Source organism: Aulostomus chinensis, chromosome 21 (genome assembly GCF_037954235.1).
Source record: "Aulostomus chinensis isolate RoL2024-O1b breed Wild chromosome 21, RoL_Achi_v1.0, whole genome shotgun sequence".
NCBI classification, from domain to species: Eukaryota; Metazoa; Chordata; class Actinopteri; order Syngnathiformes; family Aulostomidae; genus Aulostomus; species Aulostomus chinensis.
The window spans coordinates 11,543,942-11,564,782 of NC_141340.1; the positions used below are offsets into that span (position 1 = coordinate 11,543,942).

Below are 20,841 nucleotides of genomic sequence, written 5' to 3' on the forward strand. Positions count from 1 at the left end.
CCTACGGACGTCTGTTTGATGGTTTAATATATAAAAGTTGAGGGCCAATTTTTAATGAAATGAATGTCCATGTATTTTCGGCGTGTGTGTGCGTGTGTGTGTAGCTACATAAGGCTGCTTTTGTAACCCTGCTTAATAAGTGTCCCTTAAAAATCAGAGCAGTTGAAAGTATCTGCTCCTCCCTGTTCAGGGGTGCAAAAAAATAATCAGACGTACAGCTAGCTGAGTAAATGTTTCTTTAAAAAAAACGCTAAAATCAGTGATAACAGTTAAATGATGCTTGCTGAAGAATCCTTGTCAGTTTTAAAGCTGCTGCTCTGGTGTGTTGGACAGATCTACTTCCCCCTTCAAAACAGCATTACAGAATAAAAGCAATTATTACCACAATAATTGATTTCAAATCTATTTTAATCTACTGTCACCACTTTTTGCAGCACTAATGGCTTCAGTTGGTGTTGTGTTTTGCAGTGTTGCCTTAGTTGCCTGGAAAAGATGGTGGGTGTCTTTGTGGGGGGTACGATTGTGAGGCACTACATTCAGAGCCATGGAAATGGGGAGGGAGGGGATTATGCGTCCATTGGCACAGAGCCTGACTGTTGCCATGGCACATCCATTGCCCCCCCCCCCCCCCCCAAAAAAAGCACAAAGACATGGTGAGGAAACCTCCTGCGAACATGTTCCAGTCCAATGATGTGTTGGGAAATGATTTGATCCACTCAGCTGCAGCTTGTGGTCAGCTATCAAACAGAAAACCAATGGTTCGTCATTATTTAGATAAAAAAAACAATAATACAAGTACACCAGTCTGACTGCTTTATGTCACCTGAAGTAGTTGGATACAACATATTGTCTGAGCTTGAGAGCGTTTGCTGTGTTTCAAACTCCCTGTGAGTCTCAGCTCACAGCTAGTATGAGTCATGAGAGGAAGGTAATCACTGGCAATGATGTGGACCGCTGCAGGGCAAGCCCCGTTGTGGAGGAATACCCTTGAGGAAGTCCACGCCGCCTGCAAACGACTGCAAGTGTAGGTCTTGGGATCGCCCTGGGCGCTTAGCCAATCAGAGTAGCCGTATTCTACCTGTAAAGCAACGCTATCCAATCAGCATCTAGGTAACAACAGCTGCCTCACTCCTATTGGTTGAATTAATATAAGGGCGTTTTTTGCTCTCCAACAGCACCATCTCTGGCAGGTGGTGTGTGCTTTAAAAGCATACAGTAGGCTAGGCCGATATGTAGGTAGTCACAGGGAAATAAACACACTTTAGCTTATAGAATTTTCGTTTTTTGGTTGCGCTACTTTATTAGCCATTTACGTGTCCTTAAAGCTCTCCGGAACCGCCGTGAATGAGATGAACGTCGGGGTTCCCCTCACTGAGCCTTGTGCTTCACGGTCGGCGGTGTATTAGACAACTGGTCCTTCATCATGCAGCTTCTGGAAAAAAAGACGGAAAAGCCCTACGTGTTGATTACATTTCGGCACCGGTGCGAGCGTTAAAGAGAGAAAAACCTCCCCCGCTACCACTGACGAGGACTCACATCCTGGAGCACATATCACACACACAAAATGCTCTGTTGAAGACATTTTTTTTTTTTTTTTGGAAGTGACCGTGCCTTTTGTTTTCATCTCGGGATATGCGGATCTGTAACGAAACGCAGACGAGCGGACGTTTGTTTTTTCTGCTTTGAAAATGAGGAAGCGTTTTCATAAAGACCCAGAAAATGGCAAGAAGGTCTCGTCGTCCGTGGGCCCGGATTTGACTAAAATGAGAAGGAAAGGATCAGATGCAACAGCAGCATGATTTCTCTCTGTAAAGGAGGTAACACGGTGGAGGTTGAGAGTCGCACCATTAATGAAGACGCTCTTGACAAGTTTTGAGTCGCTCATAATGAACAGAAACACTTTACGGCTCGATTGTAGATCTGTTCCTCTATATTGAATTTTTTTTCCGGCTTTTGTAGATTTTCCTGCAATTTTTTTGTTCATATTTATTTTTAATTTTATTGTATTTTTTTTTAATATTTTTGATCCGGATCCAGCCCCGACTATTCAATGGAAGTATGTTATCAGCTGCCGGTTTTGCCTCTAGACAGGCCGGTTCCCAAGCATGTCCTCAGCCGGAGGGGAGCCATTAGTTTCAGCTCCAGCTCCTCTCTCTTCGGGGCTCCTGATCCGAGACAGCTGTCACAGGTAAAAGAACATTTGAAAATAAATGAATAAATAAAAAACCTTATACTTGCTTTTCCATTTAAGTTTGGAATCACCAAGGCCTTAAAACCAGCACCCTTTTAACAAATATATGAATAATCCACAGGAATCTTGCAGGTGGTTGCTGGATATCTAGGCCGCAGCACATTCACCTGCACAGGCAGTTCACACATTTACTTATCTGTTGGACTTAAACCACACTGCTCCCCCCTCCCCAAAAAGAAAGAAACCGCTTTGCATTCGTGCATGTTGTCCACAGATAAAAGGCCATCTTCTCTTATCTGGCAGAGAGGATGATGTAGATGTATATTTTGCTCCTGAGACTTGCTACATCTGTCAGAGGGAACATGCCGCACTGTTATTTATGTTAACATCCCTTGACACATTGACAGAAGAAACATAAATCATTGAGTCATACTTGAACTTCCTGCTTTCCTATTCTTGAACTCGTGGAAATGTGCCTCTGATAAGCTTGTGTGTATACTTCTGTTCTGTGGTGAAAGAAAAAAGAAGGTGGGCCACAACAACAGTCTTCATGTCACAGGGTAATGTTTTGACTTTGTATTCATCTACATGAAAACCGCGCTATTGCAGTGTCGTGCATTGTGCTTTGTCTACTAGACTTTAACTGCAATGCACGTGCATGCAAACTTAGACCACTTATCTCAGTCTTTTTTGCTTTCTTTTTTGCGCAGAGGCTTCCGTGGGTATTGTGATCTCTTCAGGTTGTGTCCCTTGATATTGCAGGGCTTCTCCCAACATATGAAGCAAGCATTAAGTCTAACTCCGAGGGCGTCCTTTTCACTGGGCTCCCTCCATTAATGCTTTGTGCGGGACTCTGCTCTACATAACCACCCATGTGTGTCTGCTTTTGAACCTACCACACCATTACAGGCAGAAGCTTTCTCAAAGACTAATGCATAGCTCTGGTGATCAAAGGCCCCTCAGTGTTGCTCGTCCACTGGGCCGGGCCTTGCTTGTTGTGGGAGTGACCTCAGGATCGTATAAAGGATTTATGGCACCTCAGGAGAAAACCCAAACAACGTAAGGCTCCATTGCCCATCGACTTCAATGCACAATGCCATTGTGTCTCCTTGTCGGCTTCACCTGGACGTGTTTAGTGCGTGTGTAGTTTGTGAACTCCTTCGTTGGTATAAATGTAGGGTCACACGATAATATCGGCAGATATTATATTATTAATCTATTTATTGGCCCAACAGTCAATGTTTCTATCAGCCCACTCTCGCTGTTGTCTTTTCTGCTCATCATCTGTTGTCAATGACTAGGAAACACTGCTAAAATGTAAATATAGTATGACTGACTGGGAAAAAATACACAATTGCAATTATCTTGGTTGATATTGCAACGATTCTCAATATTAAAAAGGGTTAATTGCTCCCTTGTCGTCATTTTTTGGAAAATGAAAACCATTTTGAAATCATAATGGTGTGATGGTTGCAGTGATCTGTACCAAACAACAATTTTTTTTGGGGGGGGGGGTATAAAATACCATTTGCATGCTGGGATATCTCTGCTGCACCATGATACAGAGGGAATTTGACACATGCAGCCAAATATTGTATCCTGTGATTTGAATATTGCGATATATTGTTTATATCGATTTTTGTCGTCCAAATCTTTTGAAAGAAAAACACAATCTTTTGACATTCACGTCAACAAAACATAAATGAACCCGTTTGTGTTTTGTGCAGGTAATGCCAACGTCTGTACCAGCTATCTTCCAGTTCAGCTGTAAAAAACAAAACAAAAAAAATCTGCATATTTCGAAATCCAGTATCTTGCATCACTAGGTAAAAGTCGTCATTTGCGACAACTTTAAGGGACTTCCCAGTGAAGCAGTAATGGTCTGCATGTCATTTATGAGAAAACCATGTGCAAAAAAAAAAAAAAAAAAAACAAGACGGGAATGGAGAGAGTGCCACTCAGCCTTTGTCACAAAGCAATTACACTTCTGCAAATATTGTGTTTTCAGGCCCTATTTATGACTATAAGGGTGCATTTGTCCTTGGTGGCTGCTGTGTTTTAGTGTGTGGTTCCACGGCCCTGTTGTTTGTGGAAGCAGGGCTGGACTAGCATTGGGAGAGAGAGAGAGAGAGAGAGAGAGAGGCAGTTAGGCAGTTAGGCATGTGCCTGTGCTCTGTGGGCAGGGGTTTGGATCTCAGCCAGACTCACAGATGGCCAGAGTCTCGGGCTCTTTTCTTTCTCTGGCTATTTTGTTCCGCTCACTCACAAGCTCCCCTCCCCACCACCCCACCTTCTTCCCCTCGCAGATGAGGACAATTCATCTCGTAAACAGAGGACGGAGAAAGAGAGAGAGTGAGAGAAATATGTCACTGTGGTCATGGAATGCTTAAGATTGGGTGTAAATATGCTGTGAAAGAGGCGTTGAAAACAGCGATGGCGTTCCATAAATGGGTTCATTTATCCGTCACAATGTCTCCAGTGATTTTTTTCTTTTTTCTTTTTGTAACATGTTGGCTGTTTGCTCCTAAAAGTATAGTGATTAAGATTCTGGTCATATTGTTGTGATGTGTGCTGGTCAATCTCCTGCTTCTCTATTGAAAGGGTCAACCGGTGGCAAATGAAAGGACAAAGGAGTTCATGTTGTTCACATCTCAATTCATATAAGTGGCGATAGTGGGGGATTTGCTTTGCTGCACTCATCTCTGACACGACGCTTGCCTGCCATGTGGCAGGCATTCACGTTTGGGTGCTGGTGGTAACATTGATCGGCAACTTTAAAAAGATCAATAAACAGATGCTCGGTATTGTTGATGAGGAAGTCACGTGGCTTTTTTCGGTGTCAGTAGAGCTCTGCTGTCATATTTTTGTCCCTAGATTGACTCCTTCTCCCTCCTCCTTCTCCTTGTTCTTCTTCTCCTGTGTGATGTTTGAACACAGGAAGATAATGTTCATGCGTAAGAGCTGCAAGATAGCGCCGCTGGTTTCATCGATAAGGGAACATGCGAGCACAGCGCTTCTTTGAGAGGGAGGCTACTTTGTTGATTTGAAGTGAAGCGATAAGGTTTTCTCTCTCTGCTCAGTGCCATCAAGATTGACGTTGGTTCCGGATGTGGTAAGAATGCTGAAGGAGCCATTCAGACTCTCAGCCAAAGTGTTTCACAGCCTTTTTTTCAAAAAACTTTAACCCCTCTGTTGCCAGAGTTTGACATCTTAGGTGATTTTTTTTTTCTGTGAATGAGCTGTTTGTCATTAAGCAAAGATTTATAGTGTTTGGTAAATAAACAGAGGGTCCAGTCTCACATCCTGTCTTCATTTAGACATACACACACCCTCTCGTTCTCTCTCTCTGTGTTTCTCTCTGTTAAGGGGCCCCCTCTTATCACATGACCATTCTGTTTTTGTGCCACAGTGCAAACCGGCCGTGAGAATGTGGTTCCGTACTATTAACGGATACGATGTCATGGGCAAAGTGATATGGCGTAATCTATATACTCACGTCGAGTCGATACAGGAAAAGACAATTTATTCATTACATTTCTTTGTAGTCTGAGACCTGGGTTTTGTGTTCCCCCTGTAGAGAGTTAAGACTTCCAGGAGGGTCATTAAGGTGGCTCAGAGAGGTAATTAGAGCCTGAGGATGATGTTTGAAATGAATGAAATTCCTTTGCAGGTTAGACAGCCTGTGAGAACAAGAAGTCCCCCCCCCCCCCGACCCCCCACCCACACACACACACACACACACACACACATGTGCGCACGCCACCAACACCACCGCCTCTTGAACTTTAAGAGCCAGGCTTAAATCATTTTATGATGCTTTATATCTATCAGTTTAAAGTAAGAGAATAAGTTGCAGATGTGTTACGAAACTTCGTTGCCCTCTCATTAACTGACGGAGGCCTCATGTAAGGCATCAGGCCAATTCACCTCCGGCCTCGGTTCAAAACCAGCAGCCCTCTCTCAGAAGCCCACCGCAGCTGGAGTGTGTCAGAGTGGAAACTGTTCTCGTAAAACACTCCTGCAACAAGTAGACTCCATCCAGTGCTTTTGTGTACGCAGTGGATCGTGCACACACACAAACACACACTCCAAATCTATCCGCGTTTACGGCTTAGCACACACTTACTGGAATGTGTCATCCCACACGGTTAGAGTGCTGCAAGAGGTCATAACTCAGAAGGAAGCTTTCAGTTTGTGAAACCGTGCTGAGTTCAGCTGCTTTTTTTGTCTCTCTAATTTGCGTGTGTGTGATGCTTTGTTTCTGATATCAGTTCTTTGGAATACGGCAGGCTCCCATATTTGCCTGGCCCCAGTTGACTTCATGTAATATGCCCATCCGCAGCTGAAACTTAATTTTAAAGCAAAATGACAAATGCAGAGCCCGTGTCTGCTCGTAACGAGGAAGTGCGAGAATTTACAACATGCATCAGAGCGTTGAATACCATCAGAAGGGTGAGAGACAACAATATCGGCGCAATCACAATGCTATGATGATGAGAAACATTTAAATTGAGCTACTTTGAATAGAATACTTCCATTTAAACATGCGCACACACAAAACACTCAAGTCTGTTTGCTTTCGGGAACATCAGCATAACAATAAGAAGCTGTCAATGAAGGCAAACACAAGGGTTCACTCTTCTACCTGCAGAATATGACTGGATTCCTACAGGGTCACTCCCTTGTGATGTCATTCGCCATTTTCCGACTCACTTAAAGTTAAATAGATGCTAACATACAAGCCCTGAGGTTACTTACACAGTCAGAGGTTTTGACATCATGTGACCTCCAGAAACCTGAGTATCGTGACCCCAGGCAGAACGACTAAGCCGAGATAAGGAACAGAGAAGCATGTAAACGAGCTTGCATGGAATAGCAGAGACAACAACGAGCAGACTATAATGTCAGAAGTAACGCAAAACAAGCCTGTGATCAAACACCATCTGTCTGCAACTCCAGGGGTTCACACAGCAGCCCCCACAGCCAATGATTTTCAGCTGTTCCTGAAAAATGTCAGTAATACTCATCTTAAATTTAAACACACACACACACACACAGAGAAAACAAAACTGTGGCCTTGAACCAGTTTTCACTTGGTATTATCCGGACATGTGATCTGGTTTTCAATGATTTGAACTTAGATCCTGAAATGTTCTCATAAATTGTCAGAACTTCTTGTGGTCAAAGGTCATAGCGGGGATGATGACGTTGGTATTAACCTGAGCACAACCACCTCCAGATGTGGTCCACCTTTGACGTATTGATGCTCTGCTTTAATAATGTTTTTTATCTGGATAACTGATCTGACATTGTTGATGTACTTGGTCATCATTATACTTAAACACATCAGCGTGGAATTGCATTTCTGTACTAATCCTAAATCCACCATCATCCCATTCTCATGTCTATGCTGTGTTATGGTGTGTATGATGATCTGATTGCTCAGTAGCTCTGTGAATTAACTCCTCCAATTGACACCGTCGCTCCCACATCAGTGTCAAATAAAACAAAGCCACAGGCCAACAGATGGTAAGACTTTGTGATCCTGACTTGTTTCATGCCAGACGCAGTGAGGCAAATGTAACTGGCAACCAATGCACCTCAGAGGACAAGCAAAAATAAAACTACTACTACAAACTGTTGCAAAATACACACTTATCCCAACATCATGTAATGAAAAAAATCTCCCTAAATTTGTCACTTTTGAAATTTTTGTGTCCTGGAGGCTTTTGACAGGCTTGAGGCTTCTTTAACATAATGCCAGTATCAACAATTATAATTATAATCGAGATTAAAGAACCCTGGTATTGTTGGATGTGTATCAGAATTGGACTGTAACTGAAAAACTGTGGATTGATGCATTTCTATTTAGTGTCTCAGCCTGAGTTTATGCTTTTAATGAAAAAAAAAACAGTTTTAGGAAATGCCCAAAGTGAAAAACACTGCAGTCTAAATATTTCTTATGCAATGCATTGATGATGTCACAGATATTATCTGCATGTCTTTCCTCAGCCAATGATCAACGGGTAGATTTCTCTCAAGTCAGATATGTTTCAAGCTCTATAATCTTTGCACTACCATGATCAGCACATCTGATATGGACACAGTACCACCATGTTTATGCTGGAGGATAGAGCCCTACTCTCTCTCTGTCTAACCAGTTCACCACATCTGTTCTCGATACACACACAGACAAAAAAAAAATGCCCACATCTAAATAAAGATACTTTTTTCTTTTTAATCAGTTGCTGTACCCAGTTAGTTTAAGAACTCCTCCAGGAAACAAGTTAGCCACTTCCTTGTGACATCGACGCAGTGTCAAAAGCATTTGATTGTCTCAAATTTAAGTCACTTAAAGATGTGTTAAAAAAGTAGCACTGTGTGTATGTGTGTGTTGGTGGGTGTCAGACATCAAGTTCAACTGCTGCGCAACCCGCTCCCCCTTATTTCTCCTCGTCCTCAGCTGTGAAGCATAAAAGCCAGCCACAGCTCTTACAAAGGAGTTCAAGTTCATGAATGTTGGACCATGACAAGACCACATGCGTAAGGTTTTGTGTGTGTTGGCAATGCAAGGCATGGCAGCCGCGTGTGTTGTGGGCTAACCATTTCAAGGGTAAAATGTGACTTTCCCCTTTGTCCACAGTGGGAATGTGACATTGATAAAGTGTTTGCACTACAGCCTCCTTACCAGCCCACAAGGGAACACATGCCAGTGTCCACTTAAGTGCCAACTAGTGGTTGGCTGTGTGTGTATGTGTGTTTGCCGCAATCTCTAGCTAAAAAGGTTTGTTTGGGCCAGTGTTGGCAGAGCTGGTCGCTCTTCCATTCCCAGCCTTAGTGCCAGCTTTATACAGTTCCTATGAATGTTGGAGATAAGACCTCATTACACGTAGACATACACATGCACTTACAACCCATGCATACTTACACACAATCTATAATGCTCATACTAACCACCTGTGCTGTGTGTAAACACAGAGGCCTGTTGACACTAAAATACAGCTTTGCAGGTTACCCAGCCTAAGTCAAGCTGTTTGGTAGCTTGTAAAATATTAGCTTTGTATTGGCTGCTGTCAGTGGACAGACTGTGTGTGTGTGTGTGTGTGTGTGTGTGTGTGTGTGTAGCATACACATATCAGATAGTCCTCATTTTTTCAAGTCAAAAATCTTTAAATAGTGTATACACAGTCATGTTAAACATTACCTCCTTGTCGGACTAAGAGATTAAGTCCCCATGATGTAGAACAGGATATTTTTGGTTGATTTAGGCACACCTAAGGTAAGTTAGGGTATGGTGTGTTCCATTGTACTCACCCAGTAGCTAACACAGGACATTTAATGGAGCAGTCATTCAATTCAGGATCCCAAGTCAGCAACTCGGGCAAGATCTGCCGATCCCGAGTTCACCTACCTGACGTCAGAGCAAATATGGCAGCGGACTGAGTTGAGCAGAATTAGCTTATGTTTACTTTGTATCCTAAAATGTCTATTTCCATTCAGTTTATATGAGATTGATGCATTTCAACTCCTCTTCCCATCTCTTTCTAACATGTGGTAAACAAACCTCGAGCAGATGCAGTGGAACGTACTATGAGTCAGCTAGTGGTTGAGTGGGATTAGTCTCCAGGAAATTGTGTGTGTGTGTGTGTGTGTGTGTGTGTGTGTGTGTGTGTGTGGACGTGAAGGAGACTCACTCTAATCCTTAGGTCAAGAAGTACAAAATTTACAAGCATTTATATTTGTCGTGAAATTGTCCTAAAATAGCAACTAATCTTCCCAGTAATGCTGTGGTTTAATAGCATGAGAGTAGCTAAGTGTCCAGTCATGTAGGCTCCCTGTGGAATGGAAATCACTAGATTAAGGCTAGGTAGAAAGAGAAGTGTGTGTGTGTGTGTGTGTGTGTGGGGGGGGGGGGGGTGTAGTGGTATTAACTCTGCTATAAATTCTTAGAATTCAGATTCATAGGATTCTCTAAAACATGTACATTTCACAGTGCAACACGAATATTTTAGACTGACTTGTTAGACTTGTTAGCAATATGAGGGAATTTCTGTTTAATCAGTCGGCACTTTTCATATGAGGGGCACTTTCAGAAGGCAATATAAAGTCAACCGAAACCTTCTTTTGGGGTGGGGACAAATCAATTTGGACAGAACCCAAAATAATATCTATTTATAGGTAGCAGTGGGGGTGTGAGATCACATGACATGTCGATTTCTCCTGACTGATAGCGGTGAAAGGGCAGTTTCATGTTGATATGGAGCTGGAACAAGTTTATCATGGTTTGCGTACCCACACTCGCGCAGCAGATTAAAGTCACTGCAGCAATATTACACCACTCACTAGTTAGCAACGTGTTTGTTTGTGTGTGTGTACGACACAAATATTTGGGGTATAGAAAATGTACTTGTTGAACTTAAGGAGTCTGACTAGTGAAGGTAAAGTTTACAGTGAAAAAGTGAATACCTGCAGCCTCCATTAACTCTCACTCACACAAACACGCACACACCTGATGTGGGAAACCAAGTGGGATTCTTTGACTTTACAGTTTGGGAGCAAAACAATGGAAAGGAGGTCGCAAAATAATGAAGTGCTGCAGGGCAAATGTACTTTAACAAATGTAGTAATTTCAAACATTACTGAAATGCTGTTAAACATGTTCTGAGTGTGCACCTTAAGCCTTAAGTGAAAAAACCCCACTTTAAAACTATATTCTGCAACTTTTTGCCCACACATTTTTTGCATAGGAGTTTCTTTTAAACCCTCAATTTAGTCAGAGACAGGAAGTAAAGGCAGATGGTGTTCATTGCAAATTTGAGAGGAAAAACGTACATAAAACTACAATTTTAGATTGTGTCAAGTCAGTTAAACCTCAGTGAATGAACATGATTCGCTTTGCGCTGGACTTGAATGAATGAGGAAAAGTCCGGTTCTATAAAACGGAAGGGAGAAGGAGAGAATCTTGGGGTTTGTTGAAGAAAAAAACCCAACATATTTCATATTGAACTCACTTTCTAAAACTGAGCTCCTAAGATAACCTGACCTCTGTTTGTGTTGAACGTGTTAATTTCTTTTATTACATTCAAGTGGAACTTCCTTTCTTGGTAAAGAATCTTAATCTTGATCTTTGTGCAGTTGTTTGTTCTCCCCCTCTGTTGATTTGTGTTTGCAATTCACTTTATTGACAATATTTCTTCCTGTGTACTTAGAGACGAGGAGCCATCTCCTATGACAGCTCAGATCAGACAGCACTGTATATTCGTATGCTAGGTAAGTGATTTCCTGCTATCAGTGTACACACACACACATACACACACACTATCGGTATATACACACTCTTCAGACATCAGTTGGTTGAGCTCCTCCGTGATCTCATTCCATTCCGGAATACACAACGGATTATAATGCAGCGAGATGGGAAATGGATGGATCAGAAAATGGAGAGGGTTGTGGAGATTATAAAAAAGATGGGGGAAGAGTGCACGTGTGCTCAATCCCGGGCCTTTTGGTAATCTCTCAACCACAAAAGGCTTAGCTGGTGTATCTGCAATGCTGAGTGTCTTTAAGTCAGAGGTTTTTTTAAGAGTCCAGGATGTCCTTTAAATCAAGGAGACTAATATTTAATCAGCAGGGTGTGTTTTTGTGTTGGTGTGCACGTGTCTGTGTGTACATTCTATGTGTGTGTAAGTGTACCTGTGTGTTCATTCACCCGGCTCTACCCCAACTGAGCTTTGAGCAGATAAGCAGTGGGAACATGGATTGGAGGATGGAGGGCTCCCAGCTCCAGAAGGAGGATTGGGATAAATGGAGGAAGCAGCCAGTTCAGCCTCGGCTTCCTCATCAATGAGGCGATTGGCAGGAATGGTATGATTTGAGCCCCTGACAGCAGTGTGTATCACACACACTGGTTACACAAAAGAGAGGCTCTGTTTTTACTTGTGTATGCCGGGTTTGAGTGTCAGTAGAGTATCAGTGATTCGGAACCGTGGTCAAGAGGTGGAACATGCACTCATCAAGGCGTCTGAAGATTCTCCTTGTAGTTGGGATTGTGTTTGTGGCCGCGAACAAAGAGCTGGCTCACATTGTCAGTGTCATTCTTGAATATCAGATTGCTGCTGTGGACTTTTAAGAACAGTTGAGGGCTCAATTAATCACAACTTTAGCATCCTGCAATTACACGTGCATGATGTAGAGCTACTGATATTGTAAACGCGTGCTCCACCCATGGAATGCTTATTTATATTTCCAGGGAGGTGCATGTCAGTGTAATCTCTCAACCAGAAATGGCCAAAATAGGGCTCGGGGCCCCAATTTAGCCCACAATAGGGTTTGATTTTACCTGCCAGATGTGAAAACGTAAAGCAATGTATACATATAGAATTGAATACACTAATGACAGCAGGCCAGATTACAAAGAATTAAATATTGATTGTAAAAATTACGTTGTACACTATTTATACTGTTAAATAACTAATATAATAAAAGAATCGTTCATTATTTGATCAGGCAGCTTAGTGATGCCTTGTGCAGGATGTCAGATTGGCGCAAGTGAAGCAAGAAAAATAGAGACTGAGACAGTTGTGCACTCACACAAAAGGCATTTTAACAACACAAAGTGCAAGAAAGACGAATCAATCAATTACTGTGATAATCTTGATTTTAATAGCGATCAGATTAAATGTGATTATCATTTAGGCCATAATCCTGCAGCCCTATATGGGGTTTATTGTATGACATGATATTTCTCAACCTTCCAGCTTGATAATACTGATGAGTTGACAACTTCAGTATGTGTCTGTCCGCAGTAAAAGCAGTTTATTGAGCTGACTGAAGGAGCTTTATCTTTTTAATCATTTTACTCGGCTAAGTATGAGGGCAGTCTCCTACGTCAGTGGCATAAAGCATCTGTCTCTGTAGATGTTCTATCGAATGGAGTATGAGGAGAGGCACGCTAATGCAGACTGGTGTTTGCCCGGGCCAGGGTTCAGCTTGCCAAGTTAATGCTGATGTGCTTTCAAATAGCTGGACTCAGAGCTCTCGCCACATCAGTTATAATGACATGACCTACATCCACCCCAGAGCACCAGCGCTAATGCACCGCAGGGGAAACATGCACCCTGTGACTCTCAGAACACATGAATCACACAAGCCCACACATGTGCTGTGCCCTCGAATGGGCATCTTGCACATTACAGATGTGGACACACACACACACACACACACACACACACACACACACACATTCTAGCCTTAGGATTGCATGAATCACAATTTATGTCTTGCGTGTGAAATACCACTGGTCTAGAGTGCCGCAGGGATGATGTACTAGGCTAACCTGGAAGCTAGCATCGCCTTGAGATCCCTTGAGCAAACAGCAATGGGATTATTGCATTGAATTTTGAATTATTGCTGAAAATCAGTTCTGCAAGACTTGTAGATTTTGATTAGCAAGATTATCCGTACAAATGAAAGTTACTTTTAGGAGTTTTGAAGCTTAAATGAAATCCTTAAAAGCACAGAGCTAACATTAGCTGACACTAAAAACAAACTATACTGCAAATGCCTCAACTGGCTTCCTGCCTCTTCTGCTTTTGCCGTGTTACATTTTTCGTCTGATTTAGTTGAGTTGTGGATTATTTGCTTGGGTGTTCACTTAGATGTCAGTTAGCCAGGGTGTTCACTTAGATGTCAGTTAGCTAGGATGTTCACTTAGATGCCTGAAATACTGACCATATTTCAGGCATCTAAATGAACACCCACTCGTTCAAGGGAACTGAACGTTCAACAATGCTAATTTATTTCCAGGTTTTAGGACTCATTGCTACACCACTGTATTGTTTCATTCCCCATATTCATACCAACAGCCCTACAAACAACTTTTCAAAAACACTGAGCATTATTTTGCATTGAATTGTAATTCCTAGTTTTTGTTATTTTGATAGGAGCTTGTGTAGTATTCAAACAGCTGTTTGCAAGTAAGTAGCAATGCTGGTTGGAGAACACACCTGTGTGACTGATTTGATTTAATTCTAATGCACATAAGTCACAAGTGTCTTACTGGAAACATACCATTATACTGTCTTTACCTTGATCAGTACAATGCCAAATACACTCGCTTGCTAGTTCATCAGGTACACTTAAACTCATGCAGCAATGCATGCACATCTTCCTTAAGGAGAATTATACTATTCAGCCTTCATTTATTAAAGGTCAGCTAACTAGTGGTTTGGAAGCTTATCGGCGTAGATATCTGTCGTTTCTCATATTATCGGTACTGGCACATTTGTTTCCGTATTGTACCAGGAATATAAAAACATTTTCTTCCATTTAACACATGTTGATAGAAAGGCAACGTGTCAGGGTTTATAGTGCTATAAATTTCAGCACAGAACTTGGGGCGTTCACTGTCACTGAATATCAGCCACAAGTGTCATTTATCAGCCTCCTGATCATCCTCAGACGTACTCATGTAAAGCCGTAAATAAAGGCTTTCTATTCTATTCTATTCTATTCTAAACATCGTTAGCACTGGACAAACATTGGCCTATTAATTATTTACTGTCATTTGTCATTATACAGGGAGCTGTTCTGATTTTTTTTTTTCATATAAATGGGATGGAAAATATACCCTTCATTAAAACCCAGTGTAGTCTCTTTTATTGCCATTCAATTGAACTAATTCATCCTCATGAGCGGAGGATTTAGATTGTAACTAGGGGTACCTAGTAAACTGGCAAGGGAGTGTAGAGTCTTCCTTAGTGTTGCAGCCACACACACACACACACACACTAGCATTTTACTGTGTCAGTGTCCCAGCACCATCCTGTCGCTTCACTACGCTCTCACTCCTTCTGACTGCAGTCAACGAGCAGGCCGGCTGGCCGAGTGGCCACCATCTGTCAGGTGCAACTCTGGAGTCCTTCCCCCTTCCTCTGCCTGACTACTAAACACAATCATGGATGGGTCTAGAGATCAGTGGTACTAATAGTAAAGCCTACATGTCCTGACATGGCATCGCATGCTCAGCTCTTTTTCTCTTTTTTGTCTTGTCTGTCCAGTCCACCCTCTGTGTGCTTGTGTGTGTGTGTGTGTGTGTGTGCGTGCGCGCACGCACGCGCGTGCGTACGTGTGTGTGTGTGTGTGTGTGTGTGTCCTGCACATGGATAACACAATATACATGAGGTCTGGGTCAAATAGTGTTTACAAAATCACACCTTTGGCTTTTTTTTTCTTTTTTTTCTTTGCTTCAGAGAAGTAGAGCGGTTGGTTTTACTGCATTAAATCCACCATCATTGCCAGGTTTAGCAGGGCTTTTTCACATCGTTTAAACTTAGTGGGAGGGTTTTCTGTACGAACTATGAACTTGGCCAGAAACATTTGACACTTAATCATTTTGCCAAAACAAAGTTGTTTTATTTTGTTAGCATTATACAACTACAATTTTCTTATCAAAAACTCATGGAATCTTTATTGCGGTCTTTATCGGTCAATGTAAATCAGGCTGCTTCATAACTTTGTGCGTATGAATTACGATTACAGGCAGAAAGACTGACAATTGCGTACTTTTTAATTATTATGATCTGATTTCCTTGGCACAATAGAGGTAATATGTAGTAAAGACCAAACACATGAAGAAATAAAGCATCGGTCACCTCGTAAAATAAAAAGTTAAGTTAAAATTTCACAAATCCATGTGTTACACTTTTGAATAAAGTTCCTGCTTTTGGCTTTTAGTGCAAAATATTGCAGAGGCATCTATTTAGGATTGTCCCACATTCCTCACAAGCCCACTGTTGGTATCAAAATGTGTGTAAATACTACTTGGCCTAGCACATCCACACAGTTCTTTGACAACATGAGTCTTGAGGAAGTAAGTGCTAATTTCTTCTAGGAGATGTGAGAGTGAGAAGTCAGGTTGGATTTGAACCGGAACGAAGAAGCTCCCACCCATACCTGTGCATCGACTTCCGAACTCTTCACAGTGAGTATGGATCGCTCCGCCCCTCCCGCGCTCCTCCAGCCTCTGTGGTAATGAGTGACGTTACCAGCCGCTTATTCGCTTCCTTCATCATTTCTCATCATTTATTGCCCCTCCACCCCCAAGACTGCTTCTGCACAGCACTTCGCACCATAAAGACCGAGCTGTGTGTCTTAGTCTAAACCTTGCGCTAAGCTTTTTTTTTTTTCTTCTTCTGGAAATGGGTGTGTGTGATAAAATAACATCAAACATCAAATACCTAAAAAGAAGTAGTGTGTTAACATTTTGACCCAAAAGTAATCCTACCTCATGCTGACGTGTTTCCAAATCAGAGCCATGGTTTATTCAGACACCGTGCTTTTGTGTGTGTGTGTGTGTGTGTGTGTGTGCATGTGTGCATGTGAGACCACTGACAAAGCATGTCTGCTGTGTGAACCCAGACGAAAGGCTTATGAGTGGGCGGCTGTGTCAGCAGCGACTGTTTGTATATCGCTGTGTTGGTGTCAGATCCCCGACCGGGTTTGTGTGACCCCCTGACTACATGACTCTTGGAGCCAAACCAGCTTGTGAAACGAAAATGTCCTTACTCCTTTATTGGACTTAACACACTTTTTGTGTGTGTGTGTGTGTGTGTGTGTGTGTGTGTGTGTGTGTGTGTGAGCAGCACGGCTGGGCTGCGGGTCCACGTCAGCCGGCTCTGCTCCTGAGAGGAGGGTCCACCGACTACTAAGCTTCCAGAGATACCTGCACTCGTCTCGCCTGCTGCGGGGCATCCCCCAGCAGATCCCCCTGCACATCTTAGATGAAGACTACACTGGACAGGCCAGAGTATGACACCCACCCGTCCACCTTTTTACAGAGTCACACATATAAAGACAGACATGTTTGCTATGAGGGGGAGCCCCCTATAATTCTGTCTGTTCTCCCTCCTGTAGTGCATGCTGGAAAAAGTTGGGAATTGGAATTTCGACATTTTCCTCTTCGATAGATTGACAAACGGTACGTAAAATATGTTATGTTAGAGGTCAAAGGTCATGATACCAGGAAGAAATGTACTGTGTACAACTTGCTAACAATATTGCAATCATTTGGACAACTGAGGACTCATAACTTATGACTCAATTAAGGAAATATCCACTTTAAGTTAAGGTTTTTTTGAAATTTTATTTTACAAGAGCAAAATTCTATGATTAACTTTTTAGAAGCAGCTGTAAAATCTGTAATGAAAAAATGTCCTGGCTTTGTCTTCTACATGTCTCCTGACCCTGGCCCTTTCCATGCACAAGGGATTTCAAAATAAAAGATTCAAAATTTTCTGAGCACAAAAAGAGTTTTTTTTTTTTTTTCCTTTTTCAGAATAATAACCACAGAGGTCAACCAGGTAGCCTATAACTGGAGGTGATTTGTTTATCCCGGCTAAATATCCCTTGAGAGACCTTTGTGCTTTAGGAAGGAAAGTGTGTGTGGGGGGGTCATTTACAGTGTATGTATTCTAAATAAAGGATATGGAAAAAAAAAACAATGAGAAAGTTGTGCACCAATCAGAGTGCTCAATGGAAGCGAGGAAAAGCAGAATGGTCATTTGGATTTTTGTCATCCTTCTGTCAGGGAACAGCCTGATCACTCTGACCTTCCACCTGCTGAACCAGTACGGCCTGGTGGAGCTCTTCCAGCTGGACATGGTCAAGCTCTGGAGGTTCCTGGTCATGGTCCAGGCAGACTACCACAGTAGTAACCCCTACCACAACTCTGTCCACGCCGCAGATGTCACACAGGCCATGTACTGCTATCTACAGGAACCTATGGTGAGACCTGCAGACTGGAAGGAGAATTAGAGCTCTGTTTGGTTTTGTTTCATTGATGAAAAACGTGGCTCAGTGTCTTCTGTTGGGGCATAATTGCACTGTCTTGTTGTGGGTGCAGCTAGCCAAGTCTCTGACCTCCTATGACATCCTACTGGGACTGCTAGCAGCTGCCACTCACGACTTGGACCATCCCGGGGTCAACCAGCCTTTCCTCATCAAGACTGACCACTATCTAGCTACACTCTATAGGGTAAGCATGCTAGAACATCTTTAATGTAACTCAGTGGAACCCGTAGTCTGACGCTCGCGCACATGGCTATTTTTGAACTCAGAATACCTCCGTTTTGGAAAACCACCACTGGAAGTCGGCTGTGGGGCTGCTCAGAGAGACGGGGCTGTTCTCCCACCTGCCTGCTGAGGACAGGTCTGTCCAGCACACACTCATCAGTTCGATTTAGGATTTCATACCCAAAATAACTTCAACTTGTATTCTCTGGTGCCTCAGCCTGAACTTGGAGAGGGAGTTGGGCTCCCTGATCCTGGCCACTGACATCAGCAGACAGAATGAGTACCTGTCCAGGTTTCGTCTGCACCTGGACCAGGAGAGCCTGTGCTTGAGTAGCGCCAGCCACCGTCACTTCATCCTGCAGGTTGCTCTCCTCCTTCACTGAGTACATCACTGCATAACTGTGGGATCTGATTGAGTGTTTATTCCGGCCCTGAACAGATGGCGCTGAAGTGTGCAGACATCTGTAACCCCTGCAGACCCTGGGAGCTGAGCAAACAGTGGAGTGAGAAAGTGACGGAGGAGTTCTTCCAGCAAGGCTAGCTTCATGATTACTTTTTGTTGTATCACAGAATCATTTATCTTTGTTATTTCTTGGGAGGTATTGGATGTTTTGTCAATATCTTACCAATTTATTCGACCAACAAATGACCAATAACTGCTGATACCAATGACGATGCATCGCTAGTTATTTCTGAATCTTTCCAGTCAAACTCCCCAATTGTAAAAGATCAAATGTACCATAATTTCATAATTTGTTCATGTGTTGTAGGAGACATTGAGAAGAAGCACAAACTTGAAGTTAGCCCACTGTACGACAGAGAGACTAACACAGTTGGCAACATTCAAATAGGTGAGTAGTGTTGGAATGCATGTTGTATATTCACTAAACGTTTGAAGGTTCAATGAACCTTTGCTGTTTCTTCTCCATCTCCAGGCTTCATGACGTATGTGGCCGAGCCGCTGTTCGCCGAGTGGGCCCGTTTCTCTGACACACGCCTGTCCCAGACCATGCTGGGTCACATGGGACTTAACAAGGCCAGTTGGGGGGGCCTTCAGCAGGAACAAACAACTGCCTGCGAGGAGGTGGAGCCCAGCACAGCCGGCAGCAACACCAACGTTTCCACGAAAAACGGCAACACGGCCAAAGGAGGAACCAGCTCCAAAGAAATACCTCAGGGAAGCAGAGTATCCTGACACTCCTCACGTGCCCTTTCACCTCAGTCTTCTGACCCCTGACCCCTGGCCTCAGGGCCTCACCACCACACACACTGGGGACTGGGTGGAGCCAGCTGCTGCCCCACCTGATCCTTGTTTCTGTTTTGTTGCTTTTGCCTCCCATCTTGATAAACCACTGATTTTATTTAATTTATTTAATTTTAAATTCCTCTTTTTTGACATAGAGCAATACATAGATACCTCATTTGGCTACTGCTGTATTTTCTTTTATTTGCTTTATTTTATTTATTTGTCCACTGTAGGTTTGTTTGTTGTTGTTTTTTTGGCATTACTGACTGAACACGCCACTTTTTGTTGTTGGGGAAAGGTAGTATAAAAACTGAAGAAGACTTTTTCCCCCTGGTATTTTGAAGTGCCATTTGAAAACAAAGAAAATCTGAAGAATGACTGAGACACACCTGGAGTATACGGACCCTCCTCAGACTGAGTGCCGTGTTGCATTTGTATTGAAGATTCTTCCTCATGTTAAAACAAACAAACAAAAAAAACCAACAAAACAAAACAGAAAAAAATGTGACAAGCCCAGTCCTCTTGCTGCCTCTACCAAGACTGTTTACTCGTTTGTTTCTTTCTTTTCCCCCTGGAACTGAAGTGAACCGCGGCGGCTTCACAATTTGCCTTGGAAGCACAAATGTGAAGAGCTGCTGGTTTGAACTGTCATCCTACTGTTGAAGCCATGAGCAGACCCCTTACTTACTTACACACACGCACCAGATGCCATAACTAACTCCAGCTGTGCTACTACATGTTCTTGCACTCCTAAATAACCACAACGGATGTGCAGTTTCGTCTCTACAACATCTTGCAAGACACCTTGTGAAGGGTTTTTTTTTTTTTTTTTGGTGACTCTTCCAATGCTGGTTGAAGGGGAGCGAGGGAAGGAGGAGAGGCGGGGGGATCCCCTCCCACGCTGGTGATAAGTTACTCGCTGCACATGCATCTCACCTGAAACTCCACGCAACATGACTCGCTCAGGGTTTCGCCAGTCTCTTCTAAAGACGGGGGGGGGGGGGGGGGGGGGGGGCGAGTTATTGCAAGCTCTGGCTACATGAAGGAGGACTCTCCCTCTCCAACAGAATGTCTCTCACAGCCACATGCAACTGAAATGACTGCTCGATCGATGCCTTATAACTATGCACAAACTACGCTAAGTGACCAAACCAGCTCCTGTACCCATCAAGTGCATGGTGTGCTTGTCTTTGAATGCACTGTCCAATCCCTTTGCCTTTTTTTTTCATTGTTATTGTTGTTGTTGTTGTGAGGAACAACTTCAGCTGTCCTGTTTATGTATGGAAACAAAATGGTTGAGTGACTTTGAACATTCCATTTCTTTGTGTTTGGT

General features: G+C 42.9%; 1 protein-coding gene across 1 annotated transcript; it reads left to right on the forward strand.

Annotated features, from left to right (window-relative positions):
* The first annotated feature begins 1,196 nt into the window (after window positions 1–1,196).
* pde7a (phosphodiesterase 7A) lies at window positions 1,197–20,515 on the forward strand. Its single transcript, XM_086192050.1, has 12 exons — window positions 1,197–2,188; window positions 11,401–11,461; window positions 16,083–16,172; window positions 16,834–16,997; window positions 17,105–17,168; window positions 17,778–17,974; window positions 18,093–18,224; window positions 18,307–18,398; window positions 18,480–18,624; window positions 18,702–18,798; window positions 19,033–19,113; window positions 19,198–20,515. Exons 1-12 carry the CDS (start codon window positions 2,051–2,053, stop codon window positions 19,455–19,457), a joined length of 1,521 nt encoding a protein of 506 aa, XP_086048176.1. The 5' UTR covers window positions 1,197–2,050; the 3' UTR covers window positions 19,458–20,515.
* The last annotated feature ends 326 nt before the right edge of the window (window positions 20,516–20,841 follow it).